The sequence below is a fragment of the Mixophyes fleayi genome, chromosome 9, assembly GCF_038048845.1.
Source record: "Mixophyes fleayi isolate aMixFle1 chromosome 9, aMixFle1.hap1, whole genome shotgun sequence".
NCBI lineage: Eukaryota > Metazoa > Chordata > Amphibia > Anura > Limnodynastidae > Mixophyes > Mixophyes fleayi.
In genome coordinates, this window is record NC_134410.1 from 130,961,788 (window position 1) to 130,977,180 (window position 15,393).

Genomic DNA, 15,393 nt, shown 5'->3' on the forward strand with positions numbered 1-15,393 from the left:
AAATAGGCCCCTGAGTTTATTTCTGAGCATGAGCAGAGCTGTGTGATTTCCTAGGGCAGTGTTGGCTAACCTGTGACACTCCAGGTGTTTGTGAAACTACAAGTCCCAGCATGCTTTGCCAATATATAGTAGCTTATTGCTGAAAGGGTATGCTGGGACTTGTAGTCTCACAACATCTGGAGTGTCAAAGGTTAGCCAACACTGTCCTAGGGCAATGGGAATGTTCAGCTCTGTCTGATGATATAAATAAATGGCTGAAAGAACAGAAGGAAGCCAAAAAGAAAAGGTAAATGTCGCAGGTGAGCGTATATAAGCCAACAAACGGAAGTCGCCTGTAGGTGTAGTCCCCTTTAAGAAGGGAGCGAATTCTTTGCATCGCCACCTTCAGTGTTGTAGTTACTCTCAGACTGAACAGCCAAGCCCCCCCCCCCCCCCCCATATCCCTCTCCCCCAATCTGCAGCACTCCAGGAGTAACCTGGACCCTTTATTATATTTTAGGATAAATTAGACTTCATTTCCATTGCGTTTTTCTAGAGTACAGTGCCGAGTTTCTTACAGCTCTCACTGCATAATTTAATTAGCCTTCGTTAGGCGCTGGCATTTCTATAAACTAATTATAAACCTCAGCACTTCTGACAAGCCGTTACCCTACGCATTCGCTAATTAAAACATGGAAACATGTTCAAATATTACTTAGTGTTTGGAATTTTGTAAAAATCCCCCAATTACCTTATCTTTTATAGTTAACTTACAAAGTATCAGGATATTCCTGTTTCCACTCCAATTTTGCCAATATTTCAATGGGAACTGCGAACAAGTGGAAATCGGGGTCCGTCGCTGAGAACGTTTTCAGGGTTATCGAACCAGTGAAACTCGATTTAATTTCAAACTTTACGAATATCATAACAGTCTGAAATGTTTGTTCCCGCAGATGATTGACCTGGGGCTGCTCCTTCATTCTGGATCCTATTTCCGGGATCTCTGGAACATTCTGGACTTCATCGTGGTCAGCGGCGCTCTGGTGGCGTTCGCCTTCTCGTAAGTTTCCTTTCTCTCATCTGGGATAAAGACAAGAAACAAATAAATCAAAGTACAGCTAATGTCACATAACCTGATAGGAGTTAGGATGTTTGGAATGTTATATAGTCTTGTTAGCTAGTTGTATGCAGGCTTTTGTTCGCAGTTATCAGCCACCTGAGACCGAGAGAGTTTAGTTTTGTTTAAATTACAATATATGACACAATACAATATAATACAAAGTTTAAATAGTCTTTAATTGTACAGTATGCGGTTTAGGAGACGAGGGAATAGGAGTAGATACATACATACAATGTTTCACATTGTCAAAGAGGTATCAAGTCAATGTTATTATGTTGCATTAATTGAATCATTTTGGGACCTAGTACTAGGGTGTATCTATAAAGAACTATATATCATCCCAGGGTGGAACCGTCTGGAAAATAGACAGTTTGGGTCTGAAAGACGGACGTCAACAACTGGTCAAATACGTTGCTGTAATTCATAGCAACCAATCAGGAATATACGTTCATGTTCATATACTTGAAGAACGGGAGCTAGTACCTGGTTGCTATGGGTTACAAGTTACAGTACCCTTTGAATAGCTACCGGTGCAGTGATAGGTCGGTGGTGGCGAATGTGTATGGCGCAGCAGAATCGCTTGTTACTGTTCTCGTCTGTTCGCAATTACTGAAAGCCTATAGGACCGCTGCACTCTGCCGGGGGTCTGTGCAGGGGCGCTTAGCCCATTGGTGCAGTAAGAACCCTATGAAGGGGATCACCGCATGGTACAAATACTTCTAAGAGCAGCAAGATTGCGATTTGTCATCACATGGGTGCATGCTGCCCCCTACAGGACGATGACTGCAACTGCTGCACACCAGAACACAAACATTTCACCTGACTGCAGGGAGAATTAGTCTCCAAGGAGCCAAACACCTGAAACAAAAAAACGTACCCCCAGAGGAAACACACAGACACAGGACTGTGGGTAACAGGGGGTCGACCCAGAGCCTGATTAAGAGCACGTGGAGCCCTAGGCATGATACTGGGTCCCCTTCTCCCTCTCCATTTGTCAAAACACCCCTACAAAAAAAAACAGTTGGCGTAATCTGGGCCACTCAGCACCTGCTAAGCCTTAGGAAGGACCCTGGGTTGCCTGATGGATGATCCAGCTCTGGGTCCACCATAGTTTTATACAAGATTAACAATATTAATGTAATACAAGCGCAGATTTTCATACTCATGTACTTTCATTATTATAACCTTCTAGCTGAGAAGAGGCCCCTCCCCTAACCTCACCTAGCCAATCCCAGGGCACTGGGTGGCTCCTCCCATCCCTCTACCTTGCTCGCCTTCCCTGCAGTCATAGAAACTAAGCACTTTATAGACCCACTAAGCACTAAATCACGTTATGCACTCCACTCCTTTTACCCACTCACGTGATGGTACTGGTACATAATTGCATGTTACACTGATTATTATCATTATTGCAAAACAAATAATAATATAAAAGTGTCTTATTTGTCATAGGAATAACAAGGAGGATGGGGGAGGGGACGTTTGTGTGATTTTAGCAGAGGTCTCTGTCTATAGGGACACGTGGCTGTGTGCTTATGTTGTGTCATTCATTGCATTGTGGGATATTTGTGTATATGTCACTGATTCTAAGCTCTCTCTTTGTCTCCCTGTTGCTGGATTCTCTTTTCCTCTCTAGGAGTTTTGTTGGGTAAATTCAATCTCTTTTTCTGCGCATACAGGAAGTTCTGTATGTGTCCCTCTCTTTGTATCTCTATGCCGTATAACCTAGAGTTATTGCAAAGACTCCATCCGCCCTCCCTCCGCCATCTCCAACCCTGACGTAGTATTACCAGTATTCATCTTTCATTGAGTTTCACGGTCAATAACTAAGGTTTCCAGAGAGGGATTCACTCATCGCCTACACACAGTACCGGCAGCTGTTGTCTGGACAGAACCAATATTCCATTATCAATTCACTATTAACTAGCGGCACCGCTAATTGACAGGCGGCATGCTCCTGAATATTGGCCCAGCCCATAAAATGGCAGCCTCCGCTGTGGGAAGGCGACGGGTACCCTAGAACGCCCAGTCTGTGCATTCTTTCTTAATGTGAATGTCTTTAAGTAGAACTAGCATGAAATTGTCAATAACCTCTAAGTATAAATTTTACTGTTTAAAGCATTGTCACTTGATTATAAAATTCTCAGGAGAAAAAGGCTACTGATGTTTTTTGCAAGTTAGCGTCTATTCTCGACACGCCTCTCACTTACCTCTGCCTCGCGGTCTTGTCTTAGTGCATTGTGACCTTACCTGTTGTGTCAGGATCCAACGTGTCTTGTGATTTAGTACCAGGCATAAGCAGCCAGCTCAGTGAGATAGTATAGCAGGGTAGAGTCTGACATTCATGGTCTGGGAGTCATGGCTGATCTCACCTATTCTATTCGGTGAACCCATACAACCTAGGTTACCCACCCGAAAAATAATCTAGGCTTCTAGGTCTGGAGAATTCAGATTTTGGAGGTATGTGGCTCTAAAGTTTTGTTTTTCCGACAGGCACTGCTCTGCTAGTTGGTGCCAGAAGTGGGATTTGAAAATATTTTTGGTCCCCATTTAAGTAATAGAACAGGAAGGTGCAGCTGCGTCCACCTTTAACTATTAGTGTGACATGGACTAAAAAAACATGTTGCGTTACGGTATCACGCTAATGTTGTTTCTTGGACATGCAATTTCGACACATGGCACTTATTTAAAACTGCACTACACATGCATGTCTCCTGTATGTCACAGTCGTTTTGTATGTGTCGTTGGCAGCAAGCGGGTGAGTTGTTTTTAAGGTGAAAATTTTATTGTATAGTTAATATAGTGGTGAATAAAGGGTTGGGATATTTGTGCTTGTGTTACTTATTTATTTTTTCTTTTGGTATAATGGACAGGGTATAATAAAAACCCTTCTTGATTAGACTGGGAAGATTGGGGTGGAAAAAATGCCACTACAGCCTCCCAATCTTTAATTACAAAAACTCCCAGGAGGTGCCACAATCCATTTCAGCTCGGGGTAGGAAGCCTCTGGGAGGGGGTTTCAGCCTCCTCCACAGTAGTTTGGGACCCCCCACCATCCCAGTCTGACCGCCACTGGTGCTGGGTAAGGACCCGGTATGGGTCACTGTAATTGCGTGTAAAGCCATGACACACGTAGGAGGTGTGATGGTGACTGACACCGAGATAGCCAGGTACTGTACGACACGACAGCGGTACATGTGCGCTATTTACTACAGATTGTTTATGGGTGACAACATGGAGTGTGTCAATCTCTGTCGCGCACAACAGAGCGGTCCTTGTCGGTATTGGGGTTAGTTAAAGGAGAACGATGTTCTATTGGTTAGGGGCAGACGTATTTTTGGTGATCGTTCCCCCTTTATCACCGACCTGTCACCAGGTCCTCTTCAGTTATATTTTTGTTTTACTACATAATGTGCATTTTAGCCCTGCACTACGCTCTCTCCTGGTGTTGACTTCCTCTGTATTCACATCTCCACTGCCTGACAAAGTGCATAGCGTTCTGGAAAGAGGGTGCTGTCCTAGAATGTGCGCAGAGGGCGGAGCCATATTCTACTTGTCAGTGGGGGAGACCTAAGTGAGATACATTGGAGACATTTATGAAAACTGGAAAAAGATGCTTTAACCCATAGCCAGAAACCATATTCTGTCCAGGGCATGATCTCAGCATTTAACCCCTCACCCATCCACCGATCCCATTACCTAACCAGGGTCACAGTTGTATTGTAAGAGGGGCAAGAGATATGGTACCCCTACCCCCTGTCATTCTGCACTGATGACCAGTTGTACCTGTGCTGTGATGGTTGTAATATAAATTCTGTAACACGGTAAAAGCACAGAACCCCATCTTCCGCTGAGCCCCCCTTAAACCAAACTACTTTCCTTGGAAGTGGACCTGTCATTCGCCTTTAAAAGGACACTGTTATCTGTCAAACATCGATGAAAGATTCATTTTGTTGACGCCATGTTCGAAACAGACTTTGTTAGTTATATTATTATTACAGTTTTCAATGGTACAGGATCCATTGTTACTTTGTGACCTCCTAGAATGCACGTTGACTCTGTCTCTCATGTGCATGAAATATATCGCAGCTGTTCCCCCGCGTTGGACAGAGGACGGGGAATGAACCAAAGACCGGCAGGTTTTCTGGACCAAGTAGCAGTTATTATGTTTAGCTGCCTCGTGGATACTGTTCCAGAGAGGTCAGGGTTAATTTACCGCTTTGCCGCGCACCGTCGGCCAATATGCGCATATGATACAAAATATTTAAAAACATTTTAACATTGGAAAAATTTGAACCTCAAATCAGAACATATAACATCACCTCTGATGCGTAACTCTCATCCCATTACGGCATTGGATCATTATAGCGTACTAATTGCGCATTGAGGGCGGGGCCGTGATGCGAGAATCTCAAAACTATGACTTTAACAGGTTAAAACAGGGCAACAGGTCCACTTTGACAAATCATGGCTTGTACTATCATTAAGTATCTATGTAAACAATAATCATTTTTTATTATTTTAAATAAAATTGGCTTTTTACACAAAGTTATTGTGAAAACTGACAGGTCAATTTGTGTTTTTTATTAGAAATAATCAGACTTTAAAAACATCAGCGGAAGATATGGGGGCTCTGTAGCCATAATCCCATCCGGTACATGGTATTATACACAACAGGTCTGCATGAATAACTAGGACACGCATGATGTATGACGCATGCTCTGCATTGGGGGGGGCTGCACTGTATGCTGTGGTCCCCTATTCTCCCAGCACTGGTAAACGTGGGGAACGAGGTGACATCACATGTTAGGATGACCATTTTCTTTTATCAGGATCTGATCTGTGTAAATCCAGTGTACATTGTCAGGACTTACCTGAACTGATCCACTATTTCATGCATAGGCTCAAGGAAATCCTTAAATCCTGGACTGCTGTCTGTCTCCTAGCCATTGAACCTGCATATATCTTTAGCCAGTGATGTCTAAACTTATAATACAGAGAATGTAATTTGAGAATTCTTCTATATATAAAATACTTTCCTAACTTACAGAATAATGAGAAATTATCCATAGACACCAATGGAATAAAACCCACTATGCCCAAATACTTGTGACCAATCACATTCAAGCTTCTAACATCTTTCCATTTAAGGTTGCATCCCAAATATTCATTCTTACCTACATCAGTTTTACATTAGACCAACCTGTGGCTCTCTAGATCTTGTGAAACTACAAGTCCCAGCATGGGCATTCTATATACTGGCAAAGCATGCTGGGGTTTGTAGTTTTACCACACCTGTAGAGCCACAGCTTGGCCAGGCCAGCATCGCCATCTAGTGGCATCAAAATATATTGCAACTTTGAACATGATGGATTCTCAACAGCTATAAACTGTTTTGTGTTTTCAGGCAATATCTTCTTAAAGGGCATTAATGTGCGCTAAATGTATTCTGTGCTCTTCATCCATGTATTCATATGAGCAGTAGAAGTGTTTATTTTTGGAGACCTGGGATATAATATAAAGCTGTTTTCTTGGTGCAGCCCAGAGACAGTGGAGCAGACAGACACGTTTCTGCTCTCTAGAGAGGGCAGAGCAGAAATGTGTGGTATACAAGGGCACACGGGAATAAACAGCTCTGCCTGCTGTTATAAAGAGATGGCTGAGAAACACAGAAGCCTGGAAGATGTAGCAATAAATTTAGTCAATGTTGGTGAAGGGCATGAACAATATAATAATTCAGTGTGTCTGAAGGTGGGGAACCCCTTTAATAAATAACTTTTCGACATTGGAGTCCCCTCAGTTTACTCAGTAAATGAGATTGACAACATTTAATTAAGAAATTGATTCATAATCATAGAAGAAGTAAAATACTTAAGTTTTTTTTTATTATTTCACGGCTCAAACAACAATCAATTAGTGATAATAATAAAGACGTGAGATCCCACATTCAATCTGTTGTCATTGCACAATAAAAAACAATGATTAATGCTATTGTATTGTATACAAGTTAATAAGTCTGCTTTTAACTGTCAGTAAATTTACTGATATTTGGCAACCCTGAAACTAGTAGTCCTACTTACACTGAAGGACACTGACATTTTATAAGAAACCTTCTAGCGCATTGAGAGACTCACGTTTAAGATTTTTTTCCCAGAGCTTAAAGATGACTTATAATGATGTCGGACTAATTAGCGCAGGAAATCTCTCTGAGAGGAAGAATTATCTTGTTGTTCTCACATCATTAGACAACCGATTCATCGCGGTAATAATATCTAATAATAACGTAACCACTGGGGGGCGCTCTTCCAATTATGTCTATGGATGGGATTACATTTTGCCTCAGCAGATCAGACTAAATTCTTAAAAGCAAATCTGCAGAGAGTGCAGGAGATATATTTCTTTTACCATGTAGTTTTATAATGTGTTTCTCTGTATTATAAGTAAACATTTTTGGCCTAAAGACGACCCTGGTGCATTATTCATCCACATACCGGGGCAGATCCCTTCTAAGGGTGAGGAATTCAGAGCATGGATTGGACGATTCTCCTGGATGCCTCTCACCTGGTGTTGTCTATACTGACTGATGTCCCTCTGTCTGTCCTCTATAGAGGGAACAAAGGAAAAGATCTCAACACCATTAAATCTCTACGAGTCCTACGTGTCCTTCGGCCTCTGAAAACCATCAAGCGGCTGCCCAAGTTAAAGGTTGGATGTGTCTTTGTGTCTTTTACTGTGTCTTTATATAGCACCATGTTGCAAGGACAGAGGTACTGTAACCCGGGGCAACCAATCAGATTTCAGCTTTAATCACGCTGAAGCTGGGTAGATGAGAGCTAATATCTGGCTGTTGATTCCCACTATGCGTCGGGTCTTGTATAATCCAGGTAGTGTTTTATGTATCGGACGCTAGAATCCAAACTCCAGATATTAATTGTCCGGTATCACAGGGTGGGATTAAAGTCCACATTGCGGTTGATCAGAGGTTAGGGAACCAGTGGCTTTCCAGCTGCTCAAGAACTACAAGTATCAGCATGCCACACCAGTCTTTGGCCTTGTAGTTAAACGGCAGCTGGAGAGCAAAACCTCTGCTCTAGATTATATGAATGAATCAGTAAATAACTAGGGCCTACGCCACATGTTTATACTCACTGGATAATTGTTTAATACTGTAATAATAGATTATATGTGACATTAATATATGTAGAAATAAAATTGAAATAATCCCTATATCTGTAGATTAGTGATGTCACGCGGTGCGTTGTGAAAGGGTTCTGCGATGCAATTTATAATAGTCACTAAAGGTTAAACACGCCTGGATATGAAGATCACTTTATAAAGTCATTTCCCCTCTTTCGAACTTGTGATTCATGAGATATAACGATCCCATTACTGTCTAAAAGTCACTTCTGTGTCCCATGACCGGTATGTAAACATGGGAGGTAGTAATGGATAGATCTTTATACTGTTATATCCTTGTCGTTTACATCTGTGAGTAAATATAATTTACTTATGATGATATGTTTTTCCTTATAATACCAGAGCCAGACTATAGGCAGGGTCACCCCAGGGGCCCTTACACAATTTGGGTCCCCTGAGCGATTATCTGGTCCTGCGTCACAAGACGGTCACATAAGCTGTCCGCAAAATGAAGCAATGGGTCACTGTGCGGATCACAAGGAATCCTCAGCCGGAGATCTCGCTGATTCCTGTTGATCTGCAGAGTCACAGCGCTGTGGCGGGGGGACCCACAAATCGCAATCCAGCCCTGTATAATAGATATAATTACTGAATACTGAAGCCTTCACTACGCTGTAAGGTGCTGGACTGCCATATAGAGGTATTAAAGTGAACTCATAACTTAATACTTGGCAGAATGCGGCCTATTGCTTTACTAGGAACCAATGAAGACATTGAGTCATGTCAGCTGCATTTAAACATTGGTTCATCCCAAAAGATGGCTGCCTCCATGGTGCGCCTCCGGTTACTAGTGAGAATGGCTGCCGTCGCTGGATGCCTCACTGAGTGAATAAGTGATGTCACCAGGTCTTAATGAACTGATAGGCTGCACTCTTATGATGCTCAAAAAATGTCTGCCTCCACTGTGTCCGCCCGACAAGTGAGCTTCAATGTCACGGATGTATTATACAATTTAATACTATTATAGCTTCGTGTTTTATAAAAGCCAGCGGTTAGTACATTCAAGCGGGTCATCTTACTCATTCAGCTTGCGGAGGGGAGTTGCCAATCATTATATGCCCTAAAATAAATAGTGGAAATGATTGACAGCTACATGTATGATTGGTTTGTGTGTTCTATAAGTGACCTGCTGTAGTTATGTACCACTCAGTCCCACCAAGCCTTGGCCGGCTGCCATGTCACATACCACCAGCCTTTCCTTGACTCAGTCTCTTTTTCCAGGCGGTGTTTGACTGTGTGGTGAACTCTTTGAAGAACGTGTTGAACATTCTCATCGTCTACATGCTCTTCATGTTCATCTTCGCCGTCATCGCGGTTCAACTCTTCAAGGGCAAGTTCTTTTACTGCACGGATGAGTCCAAAGACTTACAGAAAGATTGCAGGTACTTGTTGGCGGGTCAGAGATTATGACCTGTACATTGTAATCTGCGATGTCCTAATGGTTTTCCCTCTTTCCAGGGGCGAGTACTTGAACTATGAAAATGATGAAGTCCGGGCTCAGGCCAGACAATGGAAGAAATACGAGTTCCACTACGACAACGTCCTCTGGGCTCTGCTGACTCTCTTCACTGTCTCCACTGGAGAAGGGTGGCCCAAGTGAGTGCTTCACTCCTCGAGAGTAACAAGACATTTGTTCTATATCTATTTCCTCCCATATGCAGCCCAATATCGAAACTGTGGTGGGTTATCTAAGAGTAGGATGATAAGAGTGGAGGGCAGCGAGAGCGGAGAAGACGAAAGCTGGATGATTGGAACAGTAGACATCAAGGGTGGTCAGTAAAATAGAATATGCCAGTCCATAGTCTGAGAGAGGTGATCGGGGGAGTGAGCAGGACGGGGAACAGAAGAATGGAGAGAAACGGGAAAAGAGAATGAAGAAGGTGTAAAGTAATTGCAGGATAAGTTATTTTGGCACCCGAGACACGTTCATCTCTCTAAATATACACATTATTTTATATCTGCTGCATAGACGTGGCGTACAACCCACATGTTATCCTTTTTATGTCTGTCTGCATCCCTCCAATGAATCTAGTAAGACACGGGAAAGCTGTCAACCAGCCTCTATGGTGGTGGTCGAGTCCAGACGTAACACTAGAGACTCGGATCTTCTTTCCGCGACTGCAGGAGAGAAACTGGGGGTCTTTCATGCAGATCCTTCACTCCCAGTTTTTTTGGGGTACCTCCCTATTCCTTGTCCCGGCTGTGATGGAAAGGGAGCATCTGAAGAAGGGAGCAGATAGAAAACTTGGGAAGCGAAGGCCTGGGTATAGATAGTGAGGCAGCTCGGAGGAGGATGGAAAGAAGGAGTAAGATAATTGGGTGTAGAGCAAACTAAGAAACGTCTCGATGGCCAGAGAGAGATTCAGAATCAATCAGTGAGACTAAATACCATGATCTGTGTTTCCGTTTCAGTGTCCTCAAACACTCTGTGGATGCCACCTACGAGGACCAAGGCCCCACGCCTGGCTTCCGGATGGAGATGTCCATCTTTTACGTCGTCTACTTTGTGGTCTTCCCTTTCTTCTTTGTCAACATCTTTGTGGCTCTGATAATCATCACATTCCAGGAGCAGGGCGACAAGGTCATGTCGGAGTGCAGTCTGGAGAAGAACGAGGTGAGAACCACAAGTCCCAGCAAACCAACTTGTCCCACAGGTTCCCCCAGGCTGGCCACAGTGGGAATAGGAAGTGAGGATGTAGAGAGGGAAATTGGTCCTCCAAACATGAATTGGCTACATCTGATTTCAATATATAAAGCAAGAGACGGTTCTAATATTCCAGAGGCCATATCAGCACCACCTGTATTTGAGACGTAATTGACATAATCTAGCCCAGGCTGTGGCCTAACAGAGAGTTATATACTATAATAGTGGCCGTCACGTGTAGGGACCGTCCCAGGTTTTCAGAATTTATTCCTGGAAATGTTTTTGTCCCTATAAACTTCCATATTGTTTAATATTGACCAACGTCACAGTATGATTGCTTCTATTGTGTATGTGATACACAGTATTCATGATCGGTTATTGTTTTCTAGAACTAGTAAGTTGTCATTCACTAAAGATTGATATTTAAATACAAGAAGATTATCATCCTCATGGTGAAGGGGGTTGTAGTCCTCTCCGCTTGTCATGTATTTAGATTATTCTGCCCAGCAGCAAAGTGTTTTCTGGAAATAACTGTAAAATGTTGGCAGCTTTGTACGGCCCCATCCTGAAGTCTTACAACTATGGGTCTGATTCATGTTCGAGACTCAACATTTACCTAAGTTGCAGTTTAAAAAAGAGCGCTGGAACTTGTCCGTAGTTCCCACCCATAGTTCAAATCCTAACGTATCTCAAGATACGTTTTTAATTGAATCTGGGTGTAAGTTCTCTCTGCTACACGTTACTTGTCGGCACACTGACCGAAGATGAATCCGGCCCTAAGTGTGAGTGTTAGGTCTAGTTACCTACTCTCCTGGGATGTCCCGAATATTCCCAAATTAGGGGGATACCTCTCAGATTCCGAGAAAGCAAGAATTTCTCCCAGAGATCGTTACAAGATGGGTGAAGACATGATACAAATTGCGCCATAAGACCCGCCCAGCACAATAAGCACAGAGTTGCCTCATCTAGTCGATGCCACTACCGAGGTGAGCACGGCTTGACCAGCAATTGCTCCAACCCAACCCCACTTTGGCTATCTTGCCTTCCCATCTCCCAGATAATCCGGTCGGTAAAAGTATGGAGTCATAATTCTACTGGGGTCACCATACGAAGGTTTCACCTCTCAGTTCAACATTCTGTCTCCCCACAGAGGGCCTGCATCGACTTTGTCATTAGCGCCAAGCCCCTGACACGGTATATGCCGCAAAACCGCCAGTCGTTCCAGTACAAGATGTGGCGTTTCGTGGTGTCCCCTCCGTTCGAGTATTTCATCATGGTAATGATTGCTCTCAACACCATTGTGCTCATGATGAAGGTAAGACCTCAGTAGATACGTAGCTCCAGGCGCTTTGTAGTGCTAACGCATTTCACATAGACCACATTAATGTTTTTGATACATGATAAAGAAAATTAATATTTTATGCAGTTTGCTTGCAGTGATTTTATTATATAGTGAACAGTTAGAGGGATTACAGGGTAAATGGTCAAACTATTATTCAAGTCATCATCCAAGAATCGAGCAAACGTTTATCATATTTTCAATTTTGCTTACAATAAAGATTATTTAAGAGATGATGCCATATGTCTGTGAAAGTCCATCTCACACCCCAACTTGCTGATTTGGAATAATAATGAACAAATTTCCTTTTTTCAAGAACAGCAGAAGTTTTATCTGTTGCTCTCAGGTTATACAGCAGCGATCACCTGGAGATAGAATATCATGACTGGAGAGGGTTAACTAGGAGCGGAGTCATTATATATAACCTACACACATAGGTCTAAGTGTCTAATATGGAAATATATTATATGGAAATCTGTATTTGGGTATAGCTCAATATTAGGAGCTCAAAAACTCAGAAGGTTACTGACTAACCCCTTCTGCCTCTCATTAAAGGTCCATCTGTGTTTATATTTATATATATATACAATGAGAAAAAAAACATTTAATATAATTTTTTTATCTCTTCTTCAATTAAGTTTTGTATTTTTCTTATAGCTGTTTTATGAATTATGAGCTATGCACAGCTTTTCAAGTTTTGATTTATTTACTGTGAACTGAGCGCATCCTCAAGTGTATGTATGTATGTATGTATATATATATATAAATATATATATATATATATATATATATATATATATATATATATATATTATGGATTACTTTTTAAAGGGTCCATTTGTTTAGTAAAGAGGTAACCAATTAAGTTTAATAAATAGTAAACTTTAGGAATATACAATTAGATACACAAACTGGAACGTTTGCTAGACCAAAGTACTATAATGTAACTTTTACTGGCTAATTCTAATTGGGTGACCGTTTTCCGCAATGGTGCTTGTTAGATATGACTCACAATTAGCTGACCGTTGATGCATATTTTAATTTCTTTCCTTGTTTCCTAGTTCTACGGAGCATCGACTACATATGAAGAGATGTTGAAATGTCTAAATATCATCTTCACATCGATGTTCTCACTGGAGTGTATCCTGAAAATCATTGCGTTCGGCGTTCTGGTAAGAAGCTAATTACGGAGGCAGCTCGATATATACTGTAGGTTGGGCAGGGTAGGCTGAGACTTGTAGTCCCACACCAATTGACCAGCCACAGGTTGCTTGACTCTGTATTGATCTATGCAGAAATCAAACTGAAAAATCCGACTTGCACCCCAAGATCCCCAAACCTGGTTCCCATGGGCTGCCAAGCTGATACTTTGTTATTAGGGGATTGTGTGTTAATCACAGCAGATGTGACAGTCTATGATTTGGTACCTGAGATGGGAACATTACACAGTCCGGACCCCCGGCTCTACCACCTCCCCTCTCTGAACGGCATTTTTGAAATACATGACCCAGGGCTTGGCCGACCAGCACCTGCGGTATCATCTCTCACATGTAATAAATTATCTCCCATTTCTCATACAGAACTATCTGCGAGACGCCTGGAATGTGTTTGATTTCGTCACGGTCTTGGGAAGTATAACAGATATTTTACTCACAGAGATAGCGGTAAGTGAGTTTTATTGAACACAGAGAAGCAGACACCCAGCCCTAGACCAGACCTAGTCAATCCGTCAGCTGCCTCCATAACTTTACAGACAGTCAAATAGAAAAGAACGTAAGACCCCAGTTTTACCACCACTGAGTTTTATACATGGTCCCCTCATTTATTCGGGGGGAGTGGGGGATATTCAGTTCACATCCTTGTGTGATGAGATTCCGCAGGATGATTGGTACCTGAAACATCGCTGATTGCGCAGAAATCCGTGATATAGTAGTTCCCATAGTTCCCGGAGGTAGACGCAGGCGCCCGTCACGCACAGCTCCTACGAGACCTCGTCCTGCTCTGAATCTCCATCATTATGTATATTGTTGTACCGCAGTTTATTTTTGTGTTCAGTACAGTAAGTCACATTTTAGTAATAGTAAATACTATACATACAGTATAAAGGACTGGATATATTTGCTTAATTTTAAGGTTGAAGTTAAACTTGTATTCTACTGAACAGTCCATCGCGTGTTGGCATTTTACATGCTGGAGAGAGCTGTTTAGCACAATTATATAATGTGCTTGATTTCAAATAACATTGCGTGTTTCCCTCTATTTGTAAATAGCCCCCCCCTATATATACAAACACTAGGGTACAAAGGGACATTAATGCTTATGGTTCATGACACAGCAGGATAGAGCCCGCTGAGCCAAAGAGCTTACAATCTATTCTGGAGACGTATAAGGCAAGTGTATGTTGGTTGGTGGTTTGTTACCTATTAGGGGCTGAGAGAAAACAATCTGTCTGTCCAGATCTGGGGCATCGTCTAGACCAGAGGTGTCCAAGTTCACTGCTCAGCAGCTACCAACAGGTCATGTTTTCAGGATGTCTTTAATCACGCACAGGTGAGTTATTTGGCTATGTCAGTTATTATCCCACCTCTTTCTACAGATGGAAATCCTGAAAACATGACCTGTAGGTGAGGACTGAACTTTGGAGATCTCTGGTCTAGACATACGGGATAAAATAGAGGAGCAGAGTTTTTGCAGATTAAATCATTGAAACAGAATAAAACATTTGCGCACACTGGTAATAAGCCCCCTTCACGCTGACTTGCTGCCTTGTCATTTGCATTGCGATTAGCCATACGAATAATTAAAGACTGCCTCATGTATCTTCATCAGACCAGGAAACGGTATCCACTCCAACCAAGACCATGATATTAATGATATTATATAATAATGTTTCCAATAATAATATAATCTAATGATCCAACGGCCCAGGGGCCACAGAGTGATTCCCCTGCCAATATGGACACATACCAAATCCATATTATTCTTCTCCCGCATCCCGCGGTGCGCTAATTACAAAGATACATAAGGCTTAATTGGTCATAGAAAAATATGTCATTGAGAGTATTGTGATAAGGAAATTTACAATTAATCTCCATTGTTAGAAGATTCACTGAA

At 42.2% G+C, this 15,393-nt stretch overlaps 1 protein-coding gene across 1 annotated transcript in view; it reads left to right on the forward strand.

Moving 5' to 3' along the window:
* The window catches only part of CACNA1B (calcium voltage-gated channel subunit alpha1 B), a 190,788-nt gene that overhangs the window by 136,891 nt on the left and 38,504 nt on the right, over positions 1 to 15,393 (forward strand). Inside the window, exons 24-31 of the mRNA XM_075185775.1 lie at positions 933 to 1,039; positions 7,708 to 7,804; positions 9,518 to 9,678; positions 9,755 to 9,892; positions 10,709 to 10,910; positions 12,091 to 12,255; positions 13,341 to 13,451; positions 13,860 to 13,943. Coding sequence (XP_075041876.1) covers positions 933 to 1,039; positions 7,708 to 7,804; positions 9,518 to 9,678; positions 9,755 to 9,892; positions 10,709 to 10,910; positions 12,091 to 12,255; positions 13,341 to 13,451; positions 13,860 to 13,943 — 1,065 coding nt within the window. The remainder of the gene's footprint in view (positions 1 to 932; positions 1,040 to 7,707; positions 7,805 to 9,517; positions 9,679 to 9,754; positions 9,893 to 10,708; positions 10,911 to 12,090; positions 12,256 to 13,340; positions 13,452 to 13,859; positions 13,944 to 15,393) is intronic.